Here is a 15,450-nt window from a genome sequence, read left to right on the forward strand (position 1 = left end):
AAAAAAAAAAATTAATTTAAAAATTGTTTTTCAAATGTTTAATTGAAATCGAGTAAACCCATAAATCCATTTTCAAAAAAAAAAAAAAATCTCTATGTAACATTATTGTTTATTTTTATTTTAAGTAATTTAATTAATTTTAGTCATTTTAAAAAAATAAATTTAAAAGCACACAATGGCGTTAAAATAAATAAATACTCTTATGTTCTCTTATTTTATTATTATCAATATATGTATATATGTCATGAATAATTACAAATTATTTTAAAGCCCTGATTTTTTTATTTTTATTTTATTTTATTTTATTATTTATAATCAATTCAAAATGTTTTGATTTTTTCCAAAACCAAAAAAAAATTTCAAGCAAAGTCAAAAAACAAAAAAAAAAAAAATTTAAAATTTTATGAGTAGAGGAAATTATTTATATTAAATATTTATTATAAACGGTAACGAAATAAAATAATAATAATAATAAATCTTTTTTTTTTTAATATCAAATAAAAATAATTTTTTTTTAAATAAAATAAATTTAATAATTTTTGGCACGATATCTCTAAAAACCGTACAAAAAAAAAAAAAAAAAAAAATTAAAATTAATTTCCTCATCTCATTTTTTTTTTTATAAGTAAAAAATTAACCGTAAAATTTTGACTATGCTTAACAAATCACCATTATTATCATTATCATTATCATTTTTTTTTTATTAATAATTCATTATTAAAAGTACAAAAAATACTAGACTGAAAAATAAATAAAGAAAAAAAAAAATTTGTTTTTCTATGTGTTTTGATATGTAAAGTAAAAAACGCCCCCAAAAAAAAAAAAAAATTTTCTTTTTAACGAACTTTTTATTTCCGTTTTGTGTTATTAATTTTTTTTTTTTTTTATTTAAATTGTAATTAATTAAAAAAAAATCATCACTGGAATGATAATTGATAAGGATTATTAAATTTTTTTTTGATAATTATAAAATTAAATTTTTGGATAAATTTCTTCTTTTTTTTTTTAATAACCAAAATTTTATCCTACATAATCATCATCATCATCATCATCATCATAATCATTCCCATTATTTTGTACTATTTTTTTATTTTTTATAAATATTCTTATTAATTATCATTATTTATTTTTAAAAAAATGAATTAATGAATAATCTCTAAATATATATATGTAAATAAAAAAAAAAAAAAAAAGAAAAAAAAAATTCAATTTTCCTTTTTTCCATTTATTATCATTATTATTATTTTTAATTAAATTTCTATTTAAATAATTTCATTTAAAAAAATACATTTAAGCTTTTATTTATTTATTTATTTATTTTCCGGTTCGTGTTTTTAAATATAAAATTATTAATTATACTTATTTATTTATTGAATAGACAAAACTACAATAAAAAAAAAAAAAAAAAAACAAAATGGTGAAATTTATATATTGCAAAAGTGTTTTGTTGGGCTCTTTTCATTTACTCTCATATTTATATATATATAAAATTATATAGGAAAAAAAAAAAAAAATTGATCGGGTAGGTTTTATATATATATAAGATGATGAATTTCTTCTTCTTCTTTCTTCTTCATTTTTTTTTTTTTACCATGGGGGGCCTGCCACACAAAATAGCAAGGGAAAAATAGATGGGGCCTGCTCACCAGGTTATGATGAATGAATGAATGTATGAATGAGTGTTTGTTGTGAGTGTGTGAGTGCCCCTCCTTTTTTTTCTTTTCATCACGGAGTCAGTCCTATCCCGTTTAACGCAAAACAATCAACAAAAACCAACCGCATACCCATTATTATTATTATTATTATTATTAGCATTTGTTTACATCCGGTGGCGTTGACAAATATTCATCCGCTCTTTTATGATCGTTGAGAGCTTTTATTGTATACGTATCGTGAGGGAGTTCGGATTTCCGTCGAAGCAAAGGTTTATCCGCATTCAACTGTTTACGAACCTTTATTAAAAAAATAAACGTACAATTATTCATCAATGTTTTTTTTTTTCCTTAGCATTTCTCCATTATACTACACACACACACACACACACACACACACACACAATATTATCATTATTATAATACCTTGTTTGACTCGGCTTGAACTTTTTCATATGACATATCTACCTCTGGCTCTTGATCTCCGAAACCGACATTATCATAACTAGACACACTACTATTATTATTTTTATTTGGAGCATAATTAGGATTGCGTTTAGCGAGTTCCTCTATTCTGCACCAAATATCTTCTTTCCTTTTATCTTTTTCTTTCCTTTTATAACACACCAACAAAAATATTTATATTTATATATTTATACATAATTTACCAATTTATTCATTTTGTCTTATTATTATTATTTTTTTTTTTTTTAAACCGAATAAATAATAATTTAATTAATAAAATTTTTTCCCGTTGGTTTAATAATACAAAATTATATTTAATATGAAATTTTTCAATAAATAATTTTTTACAAGACGATTTAAAAACAAAAAAAAAAAAAAAAAAGAAAATTCTTACTTTAGTTTTTCTTTGTATTGCTGAGTGCATTCATCGAATAATTTTTGATTCATTTCCATAAAAAGCTTAAGAGCATTATAAATAAGTCCGTGAATAGTCCTAAAAATCCAAAAAAAAAAAACAAAACAAAAAATTTTCTCATTAAATAAACATATACAGATAATATAGAAATAATAAAGAAAATGAAAGTAAAAAAAAAAAAAAAAAAAAAATTCGACTCACTTGTTCCAATGGGATTTAGAATTACGGTAAAGTGAAGGAAACATTATTGGTAATATTTCAGCCGCGTTATCACTTATCAACGACATTATATATTCGTTATTCCAATAATACAAAGCTCTTTCGGCAACTTGAAAATGTGGCGATGACACGCATTTGGCCAATTGTCTAAATAATGGATCCATGACTTTTTGAAATTCTGCGGGCTCGATCACGTCTAATATTTCTTCCAATTCGTTTAAAAACATCACCTGACGCGCAAATTATTATGCAATTACATTATTATTATAATTTTTCCCTCCCTCATAAACGTACGGATAAAATTAATTTGATTTAAGAAAAAAAAAAAAAAAAAAAAGAAAATTTTTTTTTATAACCTCTTTGGGAGAATGCGTCTTTGGCCAATATTTGAGCAAATTTTTTATAACGGGTTCCGTTAGTGATGCGTCTTTTTCCAAAAACTGTACGACACAATATGCGAGCTGCGGATGATAAACTGATAATGACTTTACTTTGTGTAATGGCAATAAAACTTTTAATAGAAACACCTTGTGTTCGTCTTTTAATGGCAATGAAAATCCGTTAATAATACTAAATAAAAAAATATATATATTTAGATGATTGATTGTTTTCGATTGACAAAAATTTTTTTTTTTTTTCAATTTTAGGACTCACCTTCCTAATATTTCCAAAAGCTCGGCAATGCCATTGTGATGTTCAGTCTCGTATATAAACCTATAGAAAATATTATTTATTTGTTTTCGAATGTACGATCTCAGTCCCAAAAACTTTCCGTAAATCCTATGTAAAGTAGTCTTGAGAAAATCTCGCTCTCTCGGATCTTCCGAATCGAACAATTCCAATAACTGATCAAAAAATAATTTTTTATTCGTTTAGTCGTTTAAACTTTAGCAATCAAGTATTAAAAAAATTAAATTTTTTTGACTTACCTGAAACACAAATTTGTGATCGATATATCTCTTTGCATAATTCGGTTGGAAATCTGGAGATTCCACGAAACGAAGGAAAAATTCATAGACGAATTGAAGATGAGGCCAGGCGGCTTCCAAAGTCGGTTCATCTTCTTCCGGATCGAATTCCGCACCGTTCGGATTACTCGATGGTGGCAAAGTTCGAAAAAGATTTACCGTAAACTAAATGTATATAAATTAATTGTAACGTTATTATTATTATTATTATTATTATTATTATTATTTATGCTTACGTTTCTCACATTGAATCATTCATTTCTTACCATGCGCACAGCTTCCGGATATATGGCCTCCGTTATGACACCTCTTTGCGTTGTCACATATTCCACCATTTCGTGTAAAGCAGCTCGTTTCACTTCTTTCCATTTTAAATCAGACAATGGATCTGTCACGAAGTCAAATAAGACACAACACTGGCGTATTTTTTGAATGAACAATTCTTCTTTTTCATTACTTGGTACCTCTAGAAAAAAAAAAAAAAAAATCACTTTTTAGAATCGTCACTCTTACATTGGTAAAGTTTTTTTTTTTTTTTTTTTTTATTTTGTCACGACTTTAATTTTACATTGGCATTCGTATATAGCAGCCCCCTCCCCCTCCCCCCTTATTTTAACCATAAAAAAAAAACAAAAAAAAAACAAAACATTGTTATTGTTCTCAACATGAGAAAAAAAAAAAAAAAAAAAAAAAAAAACATTCCTTACCGATCAAAAGTGGCAAGTCCTTGAGGCAGCATTCTTTCGATATTGAACCTCTATTATTATTATTATTATTATTATTATTATTATTAATAATAATATTATTTAAATTTTCTTGTTCCTCGTTAACGTTCATAGCGTTTAAATTTTGAGAATTTGCCATTAAATCAAGGCCGAAATGAAAGCTTGGACTTTTTGGTAGGCCCAAAGATGGAGCCGAATAAAAACCAGCCCTCATTGAGGGACTCTTCTCGCTGTGAACCATCGCTTTACGAAATGGTTCGCAGTGACATTTTTTAAAATTATTGAACCCAGTTTAAATGAGAGATTTAAAACGATTGATGATAACAAAAAAAAAAAAAAAATAATAATAATAATAATGCAAAACGAACCAGTCGAACCGAACCAAACTAAATTCTATTTAAAATAAATTATTTTATAAATGTTATATTACTTTTCAATCGGAAAATGAAATCAAATCAATTTTTTGAACGAAATAATAAAAAAAAAAAAAAAATTATTAATCGATAGGTATTCGAAAAACTTTCACCACCACCACCACCACCACTACCACTCAATTATTTTGCAATTTTTTCCCTTCTTAAAAAAAAAAAATTCAAATTAAATCTTCTTTGACAGTATTCAATTCAAACGGCAAAAAAAAAAACAATCACTATTATTATTATTATTATTATTAATCAATTCACTAAATTTATTCTTATGTATCTCATTTATTTATTTATTTATTTAAAGTAGTAGTAGTAAAACTCAACGTTAATAATCCAAAAGATTTTTTTTTTTTTTTTTTTACAAAACACTATAAACTCTCAGTATTTGTAAGCAAAAAAAAAATAAATAAATAAGATACATAAGTAATTAATTATTATTATTATTATCGAAATTAAAACAATAATTTTTATTTAAAAATAAATTATTTTGCAAACTTGAATATGATTTGAAAGAATAGTAGGGAGGTTAAGGTCAAATCCTTATAACGTAAAATAATTAATTATAAATCAATTTTGAAATAATATTAATAATAAGCCCGGGGCGGGGGGGGGGGAAAAAACTTTCACACTCTGCTTTGCAAAATCAACGCGACTGAAATAATAATAATAATAATAATAATAATCACACGGTTTTTTACGTTCTCGTATAATAAATAATAAATAATAATAATAATAAAATCAAAATCCGTAGAAAATAACACACAATATGGAAGAAAACTCCGTCGAGAGAGAGAAAACAATATGGAGATGATTGATTCAGCTAGAGAGAAGAGGAACAAGAAATTTCTATGGAAACGCGACGTCTCTTTATTCCATCTACCTTTTTTTTACCCCATAACGCAACGCAAATCTTTCCGATGACAAAAAAAAATTATTATTATTATTATTATTATTTCAAAATCAACAAAAATAAATCAGGTACACAACAACAATTAATTATTTTCCTTTTTTTAAAACATTTAAACATAAAATTTGAAAAGAAAATTAATCCATCGGAATAAATTGTAGAAAAAAAAAAACAAAAAAAAAAATAATAATAATAATAATAATAATAATAATTTCATCAAGTTTTTTTTTTTTGTGTCAAAAAGAAAGAATACCTTCAATAATAATGATAATAATAATAATAATAATGTCAACTATTATCGATACCGCAATTGATCTTTGTAAATAACCTTTGAATGGGAGGAGGGGATGGGTGAGGGGTGAGGGGAGGGAGAAAAAAGGCGCCAAATAAAATTTAAAAATTTAAAATTTTTTTGCTTACCTTTGAGAAGAGGTAATTTTTGTAGTTCGCGGTCTTTAGATATATTAAACCTTGATGAACCTTGTCGTTTGTCTTTTTTCACATGAGGCGGACCGGGAAATTTTATTTTATTTATTAACGTGGGAGGAGGAACATTTCCGACCAGCGAAAATTGACCCCCGACGACGTTATTCCCTACTTTGTTGCCCTGAAAAAAAAAAATAAAATAAAATAAAATTTTTTTTTAATTTAATAAATTTAATTATATATATATATATATATATATATATATATATATATATATATTCTTTTTGGCATGGCTACCATCATTCAATGATTACACAATCACATCTCCTGTATACAAATAAGATGATAAAAAAAAAAAAAAAAATTCAACCTAAATTTTTTATTCCAAAGCATTTTTTTTTTGAACATATAAAAAAAGTGGGATCAATTTTTAATTGATTAGATATCAATCAATCAATCAATTTTTCAATATTATTATTATTAATATATTCAATTGTTTAATAAAAATTAACAAATTGCAAAACTATTTTTTAAGGTTATTTGTTTTGTTTTTTTTTTTTTTTTTTTTTATTTAAATTTCCTAAATTTTAAATTAAATCTTATCATTTTTTTTTTTTTTTAAATAAAATATCAGTTTTAAAATATTAAAAAAATATTTCACTGATATAAAATTATTGATATAATTTATTAAAAAAAATCAAGATAAGAATTTTCAATTATTATTATTAAAAAAAAAAAAAAAAAAAAAATATATATATATGTGTGTGTGATTTTAAAAGTTGAATGGGGGGGGGGATGGGGGGTTCGACTAACAAATACAATTCAAACTTACACTTTTTTTTTTTGTAATGATATGCATGATGTAATATTAATGTAATTATCACAAGAGAAAACATTTAAATTTTTTTATACAAATTTTATAAAATAAAATTAATTTACATTAACAATTACACTTTTTATAATTATCATTAATAATTTATATTTAATGGCCTCTTTAAAAAAAAAAAATAGGTAAATACATGGCCAAAAAAAATAAACATAAAGATTTCAATAATAATAAATGTTACAACAGTATGTTATTGAATTTTCTCATCGAGAAAGCTAAAAATTTTTTTTTCAATGAAACATATAAAAATTTAATTGAAATAATTAATAAAAAAAAAAAAAAAAAATAGTAAGAGAACAAGATGAAACATGTTCTTATTAGCTTGGTAAAAAAAAAAAAAAATTAGTTAGGCTTATCAAATTAAGATATAGAATGCTAGTACTAAATATAACGATTAGCACAATTCCGAGTTTAAAAGAAAGTTTAAATATTAACCATCGTTAAAATAATGAAAATATTATAATAATAAAACATACACTAATAATATTTGTTTTGATTTTGTCGAATAATAATAATAATAAAGCTCGATATAAAAATAATAATGATGCAAAATAGGTTATTTTAAAATTATGAGAGAATTTCATTAATTAAAAAATGATAAATTAATTAAATTGATATTAAAATTTTTTTTTTTTTTTTTTGTCGATCTAAGGAAAGTCAGTATTTTAAAATTATTAGAGATTAAAATTGTTAGTTTTTTAATCGAGTAGTAATCGCATTGTTCATGTCATATGACTTTTTAATCGTCATTACATAATACACAATACATAATCTTCTTCCCTTAATTTTTTTTTAATAAAATATAATTAAAATCCTGAAAATTAAAATATAAATATTCGCACACACACACACATATATATATTTTACATTACCACTTATGTATTTCAAATAAATAAATGATTAGTCGAGAAAATATATTATTTAAAGCGTATTAATTTCTCGAAAACATACTAATTACAAAAAAAAAAAAAAATACTTAAAAATTTTGTACTTTATTGTGCAGAAAGATTATTATCATAAATTGCAATTTAATTTTTAATTGGCATTTCATTTTTTTTTTTTTTGTTAAGTACCAAGATAATTTATATTTAATAAAACAAATAAATATGTCTGTAACATATTATATATGGAATAAAGTAAAATTTAATAATAATATAAATGTATTAAGTGTTTTTTTTTTAACATGTCCATATCCTACTACCTTTTATGCCTTAATAACTATGATAACTCACAGGCTTAAGCCTTTTTTCCACACCCTTTTATTCAAAAAAAAAAAAAAAAAAAAGGAAATAATTTTTTTATGTATGATACTTACTTCTTCATTAGACTCTGTTTCTCCGTTACCGGAAAGAACTTTTGACTTGGCCGAGTCCTGCATGGACAAAATGCAAACGCAATTCACGGTCGTAAAACGCTAAACAAACAAGGACTAGTAAACGATACTGAATACAGGCTGTAGTAGGCCTACGTGTTAAAACATGACACGGAGTCACCTTAAAAGTAAGTTATAAAACTGTTCACGAAATGCAACTGCATAAAATTTTTATACATAAAACTAAGGCAACCTTTATTTAGAATAATTCTACTGTTCATGTAAAATGAAATTTAATATTTGTTTGTTCTGTAAATTTTTTGACATCTTTCTCATACCACGAATTTAGATATCCACCGCCTTCTAAATCATAAATTTTAATTGAAGGCAAGGTCGCCGGGCTAAAACGTAAAAATGTTTTTTATTAATCTCTAATTATTCTCTAACACTAATAAATATTTTTTTAAATATAATTTTGAATTTCAATTGATAATGTCGAAAATAACCAATAAGTAAAATAAATAATTGTAATCGACAAATTTATGTACTTTACGAATTAGTACCTTATATACGTAAAAACAAAAAAAAAAAAAAAAAATCATACGAAAGTAAGAAAATAAATACAATTATTGTACATTAAAAATTAATAATATTTCCGATTTAGATTATGTATACTATTACATAAATTAAAAATTGATTGAATAAAATATTTATTAAACATTTTTTCAAACTCCAATGTTATTTTAATTTGTTATATAGATATATTTAAAGTACTTACCGACATTAAATTCAAATGGCTGTTCATCAATATTAACAAGCATTTATTAAATTGGTTAAATAAGAATATTTGTATTAATTTTTAAAAAATGACAAGAAATTAATAACAATAACTAACCTGTAAAAAAAAAAGAAACTAAACAATTCAGTTATATAAGTACAAAAAAAAAGGTTATAAAAAAATAACTTTTTTTGTTAAACAAATATATCATTAATTAAATACGTCTTTCTCTATTGACAGAAACAATCAAATTCAAAATGACGAAATATCATTTACTCCAAAGAAAAATTCAAATTCAAATAAATGGGTGATAATGAACGTTTATTGAAAACAAAAAAAAAAACTGAAAAAAAAAATGATCAGGGGAATTTTGTACCAGGAGAGTATAACAAAAGTAGGTATAAAAAAAAATTCAAATTACTCTCGACGAATTAAAACCAAAGGTTGAAGGTTGAAGGTTGAACGAGGTGTGTGCATGTTTAGGTAGTTGGATGCGGCGTTGATCCATTGGGAACGATTTACGAGACTTTGTATCAGGCTGTGAACGATCCGAAAAACGGATTTAAAAATCCGTCGGAAATTCTTCCCATAACACCGGAAACAGTAAATAAGGTATTTTCGTCGACGGAAGGGGATGGTTCGGGAGGTGGAGGAGGAGGGGGAATCAACGAAGTTTCTCAACAGAGTTGAACGCAAAAATTAAAAATGAAAAAAAAAATTAATTATATTAAAATAGATTTCAGGAAAAAAAAAAAGCAAAAATGATTATTTATTATGCTCTCTGCAATTTGTTTTGTCAATATTGCAACATTGACGAAATTCATAACGGTCAGATTAAAATAATAATAACATTTACCTCTAGTCTAACTAAAAAAAAAAAAAAATTTTATATTTCTGTCTGAAAAGTGAAATTGAAATAAGTACAGTAGAAAAAAAAAAAAAAATTAAAGAGCACACAAAAATATATATATATATATATATATTTTGTTTCTTTAAGGGATTTAATAATAATCGAAGCCAAACGGAATCGTAGAAACCGAGTAGTACTGCTGCTGCTGCTGCTGCTGGTATAATAACATGATTTAGAGCGATGGTAAAACTTTCATTTGGATGAACGAGTATACTCGGTGCCTTGTCAATATATATATATAAAACATACGTGTTGTCTTGGGCCCTTCGATACATACATATATATATATATTTTTTTTTTTTTGTAAAAGTCACAACCACTTGTGCTATAAATCAAACAGAGCATTTTTTTTTTTTTTCCTCAACCGTTGACCAATCGAACGAAATTAAAATTCCACTGAAATATTTCTCCTTTTTTTCTAATAATTAGCGTAGTAACCTCCCCATCCCGGTTGCCCATAGTTATAACTGCCCTGAGAATAAGCGTTCCAATTTTGATAATTATTTGTGTATGTCGCATCCGCGGTTTGGGCTTGAGGTTGTTGAGAGTATTGTCCGTAGCTGTATCCGGCCGGATATTGACCTTGATGGTATCCGGGATAACCTTGTGAGTATCCTGCCGTCGGGTACGCCGACGCGGTTGGAGTAGAGGGTTGTGCCGTAGTCGGAGGCAAAGGTGGTTGCGTCGTAGTATGATTCGTTTCCGATTTTTGTTTTTTTGTGGCCGATAAAGAATGAGAAGACGCTGCCAATCCGTCTTTGTAATTTTCTGTATCTCCCAACTTTTTCTTTCTTTCCTTTACTTGTTTTAAATATTTTTGGTATTCGTCGTGCGCTTTTTGAACTCTGAAAATTTAAAAAATAATTCCAATTATTTCCGAACTGCGAAGAGGCAATTTTATAAATAATTTTTTATTATAATGTTAATGATGATTATTACTTTGTAATGTCCGAACCGAAATCTTCTAAAAATTCAATTTTTCTCTGGGCAAACATTAATTTTTGTTCCGGTTCTCCTTCCTTATTTAAAAATTGGTCCAATATGCTTATAATACTGTTCTCATCGATTGGAGTTTTTTGAAGTCCCATATCTATAAGTTGTAGATAAAGTCTAGTATTGTCTTTGTCTTTTTCAACAGCTTTCCTTAATATCGATACTGCTTTTTCAACGTCGTTTAATATCTGAAAAATAAAAAAAATTGTGTGATTAAACATTATGAAAATCATTTCGAATCAGTTTAGTATTCAAAATGTCGCACGAACGTACTTTCCATGTGAATCTCGCATATTTAACTGTCATGTTTGTTAAAACGGCTTTATTTTTAGCATTTGCCAAATACAATTCGTATAATTCGCAAACTTTATTTAAATCTCCTTTTCGTCTTTCCAAATTAATTCTTCTATAAGCGACAGGAAGTAAATTTGGAACGGCTTTCTCTAAATTTTCTAATATGGAAGCAGCTTTGTCGAAACAACCTAAATAGGAAAAACAATTTACACCGTAATTTAACACAGTATTTCACAAAAAAAAATAAAAATGGTTTTCAGGAATATGTGATTTACCTTTACTTTCTTCAAAAACAGCCCACTGAAGATGTAAATTGGGTTTTTTTTTGTGGTGAATTAAACAAGCTCTTTCGTAAACATCTCTAATTTTTTCAGTCATGTCCTCTGGAATGGATTCTAAATAACGTACAAACTGAAAAATTACCGAAACATCAAAATCAAATTATCGAATATCATTTAAATAAAATAGTAACAAATGTAATATTATGATAATTAATTACCCTGATCCAAAACTCTTCGTAAAGTGCGCAAGCAATGAGACAACGCTCGTACAATATAATAATTCTATCTTTGTTTCCCTGTTCCGTTTCAAAATCTAAATATTCCTTCCAATTTTTCAACTGACACCTTTCCAACGGTTTTACATGAAAATATGGTCGCTTGATCTAAAAAAAGTATTTTAAATATAAAATAATCAAGTAGTATATTTATTTTACTTATGATTCCAGTAAATTAATGGTTCAACTTTGATTTAATCCGTTGTTTTTTTTCTTAAATTTTTAATAATTAAATGAATATACTTACACCTTCTTCGTAATTCCATCTGGCAGCCACTGCGGCCACCGTAAGTTTATGAACTTTTCGGCGAGTCGAAACAATTTTTTCCCTTAAAGCCGAAGTTTCTTCGTCCATGCGCTGTAACGAAATACATTTTATAATATACTTATTAACCGTTAAAAAGTTAAGTAAAACGCCTTTAACGTAATTTACACATACCGTCGTGATAGACGCAAAAGCTTGACCCTTTTCTACGTTGTCATCATCATCATCGTTTTCAGCACCAGGAGGAGCTTCTTCTTCCGCTGTTGACGCATTAGTCGATGCAGGAGGGTCGTATTGTTTTAACATACGCAAGACTTCTCTGCGAAGTTGAAGAAAATCATCTACCGGCAAGATGGTTTGAGGAGGATTACTGCTCACGTGTTCTTGAAAACTGAAAACAAAATTTTTATCATTTTTTAATTTCTCTTCGCTTAACAAAATTTTATTCAATAATTAAAAAAAAGTTTCAAACTCACTTATCAAAATGAGTTGTATATCCTTGAGTGGGAGTTGCAAGTAGCCGGTCGTACAAAGCAGTAATTCTAGTTAACCGTTTTCCTTCCGTTTCCCATTTGATGTATGTTTCCCAGAGGCGATCAGATCTAAAAAAAAATACACGAAAAATTTTATTGTAAATACGTGCCTACGCATCGACAACGTTTACTTATTTTCGTACCTGAACTCTAATCCGCAGGCTTCTATGGCGCGTTCGAATTGAGCCCTTAAATGTTCTTCGTTTTCCGCATAAACCGTTTTACAGTAGTTGAGGTAATGTATCCAGAGATCGACGCTTAAAGGAATCGCTTTTAGACCTCGATCAAACACCTAAACGAAAAACATTTGGAAAATCCTACATTAATTATTTTCGATTGAATAACCAATTCCGCATGCCTCCGAAAATAAATCATCAAGTTAAAGTAATCGACAAAATAAAAATCAAAAATAATCTCATCGTTTATCTTATGATTGTTAATTCGTCTTACGAGAGAGAAAATTGTGGCTTGGTCTGAAGGCATCCTGTCTCGACCCACGTTCATCCGAGCACTCGCCAAGCAGCTTGCAATCCTGGCCCACATTTTTTTTACCTTACTTAAATTTAAGATTTCATACAAACTATGCAATACAAATTTACAAATACAATCTCATCATAAAATTACACTTTAAATTCAAACACAGAGATATAAATTTAAATTAAATGAAATAATATATATGTATATATATATATAAAATATTTTTGAAATCTCAGATATAATAAACGATGAATTACCAATGAGAGATGGTTTTAGCCGCAGGAGATCTCGATCCGATGAAGCTGTCGGAAAAAAGAATTCAAACGAGTTGATAATATTTTAATTGAGGAGTGATCAATTGAATCAAGATGGAAACCTATGAAATTGAAAACAACTAAATTTGAAATTAGTGACCAGGTGAAATCTACGTACCTCTTCGCACTTTTCGTTGGTGCTTTTCCTCTTTTCATAGTCGGCGTACTTCCTCCAGTATCCATAACAGTAAGGATAATAAGATAAAAAGGAATCGTAAGCCTCTCTCGCTGCTTCTACGTCATTCTGAAGCACAAAGTAAAATATTTACATTTACATATGGTACAATTTTAAATCAAATGAAATCTAATATTAAAGTGTTATTACTACCAACCTCTTGGTCAACATATTGCAGTAAATAAGTCCAGCCTGTAAAATCAGTTGCATCATCTTTCACTGCTTTCCAATATTTTTCAAGTTCAGGCAAAACTTTTTTCGCCTAAAAGAATCAAACCAAATGTTACAGTTAATTTAGCATGCAGCTAATAACACATATTTTTTCAAAATACAAAATTAGTAAGGTTTAAGAATACATACGCTTGGTTTTGGAGTTGTGGCTTTCGAATCACCCACAGCAGCTTTTTTTGTTGCTGGCATGTCATCTTGGCTGTTTTCACTTGTCGGAGAACTAGGGTCATATTCTCCTTCAATTATTTTCCGCTTTGTTGCTTCTGACTTTTTAACTTTATCATTTTCCTTTTCTTTGGTCTGTTTCTTTTTTTTCTCACCATTGCCATATGGTAATTCATCTTCTGAAACTGCCTCTGTATCTACTAATAATATTCAATTATTTTAAATAATTATCTTGTTCTTAAAATTTTGTAGTCACTTAATAATAATTAAGTCATTAGTTACCAGTTCTATTGATTTTTTTTCTTCTTTTTTGATCTGCTTCAAGTGGCAACTCATCCTCTGAAACAGCTTCCGTATCGAGTAAGCTTTCTGAAACTTTAACTGTAGAATCTGGAAGTTCTTCATCACTTACAGCTTCTGTGTCCAAGGGATCTTTTCCTTCGAGTCTCAATTCATCCTCAGATACCATTTCTGTATCTTCCATTCCTTCCTAAAAAATTAATTTAATAATAAACCTAAATTTTCTTATTGCAAGTAATTATGATATAAGATATTTCTTTATATAAATAAGTAAAAACATTCAATTTTTTATTGATAGACATGAATGTACATTTTCGTACCTCACTTTGGCTAGAATGCTCATCATCATTTATTTCATCAATAACTGTCATTTTTTCTATACTTTTTTCTTCTTCCGATTTTAATTCAATTTCACTATCATCTTTTGCATAAAAATTTTCATCAACATCTCCTTTTCTTTCTAAAAGATTCAAACTCTCTTTTTTATGCCTTTTCTTTTGCTCCTGCAGAATTTCCCTACCGCATTGGGATTCTAATATTGCATCTATATCTAAACCAACCTGTGTGAAATACACTTAGAATTAATTTATTTACATTAAATTGTGTGATAACAAAGTTTATAAAGTATTAATTTATGTTTCTAATTGAGTAATAGTTTGTTAAAATTTCTAAAGTATTTAATAATTTCTAAAATGTATCTTTAAAAGGTAATCAACCTTTTACTAATATATATGTTTTATATATTTTGATAAATTTTGACTTTATTAATATTTTGTACGTTATATTTATGGGTATTGAGGTATTTAATAAATAAAAAATTTACATTTTTTAAACGACATACTTCCATGCTAAATATTAATTTGTTATTCTAATTTTTGAATATTCACAGCCTTCCAATAACAAGTTTAATTGAAGAACCGGCAAAAATCTTAAATATCTGTTTTATTTTAGTAAATGTTAGCATTTTGAATAAATTCAGTAGCAACATTTTATTTTATTTTTTTTATTATTTTTAATAATTAAAGACATTTTGTCAGAGAATTGCAATTAAAATAATAT

The 15,450-nt window shown here is 26.5% G+C and overlaps 3 protein-coding genes across 3 annotated transcripts; 1 reads left to right on the forward strand and 2 right to left on the reverse strand.

Moving 5' to 3' along the window:
* Positions 1-1,808: 1,808 nt before the first annotated feature.
* Phum_PHUM226780 (serine/threonine-protein phosphatase 2A 56 kDa regulatory subunit delta isoform, putative) lies at positions 1,809-6,595 on the reverse strand (the record flags this gene model as incomplete). Its single annotated transcript, XM_002425843.1, has 11 exons — positions 1,809-1,952; positions 2,079-2,265; positions 2,512-2,610; positions 2,734-2,981; positions 3,108-3,321; positions 3,406-3,596; positions 3,681-3,884; positions 3,986-4,185; positions 6,197-6,383; positions 6,517-6,529; positions 6,573-6,595. The coding sequence occupies 11 exons, from the start codon at positions 6,593-6,595 to the stop codon at positions 1,809-1,811; spliced, it is 1,710 nt and encodes a 569-aa protein (XP_002425888.1).
* Positions 6,596-9,533: 2,938 nt separating this feature from the next.
* Phum_PHUM226790 (uncharacterized protein) lies at positions 9,534-9,868 on the forward strand (the record flags this gene model as incomplete). The annotated part of the gene is made up of 2 exons (XM_002425844.1): positions 9,534-9,572; positions 9,662-9,868. 2 exons carry the CDS (start codon positions 9,534-9,536, stop codon positions 9,866-9,868), a joined length of 246 nt encoding a protein of 81 aa, XP_002425889.1.
* A 638-nt stretch (positions 9,869-10,506) lies between these two features.
* Phum_PHUM226800 (pre-mRNA-splicing factor clf-1, putative) lies at positions 10,507-15,238 on the reverse strand (the record flags this gene model as incomplete). Its single annotated transcript, XM_002425845.1, has 15 exons — positions 10,507-10,933; positions 11,028-11,269; positions 11,355-11,563; positions 11,651-11,786; positions 11,875-12,039; positions 12,179-12,289; positions 12,371-12,587; positions 12,673-12,798; positions 12,873-13,021; positions 13,639-13,764; positions 13,853-13,957; positions 14,056-14,288; positions 14,374-14,577; positions 14,717-14,951; positions 15,233-15,238. The coding sequence occupies 15 exons, from the start codon at positions 15,236-15,238 to the stop codon at positions 10,507-10,509; spliced, it is 2,691 nt and encodes an 896-aa protein (XP_002425890.1).
* Between the last annotated feature and the right edge of the window lie 212 nt (positions 15,239-15,450).

Source organism: Pediculus humanus, genomic scaffold (genome assembly GCF_000006295.1).
Source record: "Pediculus humanus corporis 1103172107590 genomic scaffold, whole genome shotgun sequence".
Lineage (NCBI taxonomy): Eukaryota > Metazoa > Arthropoda > Insecta > Psocodea > Pediculidae > Pediculus > Pediculus humanus.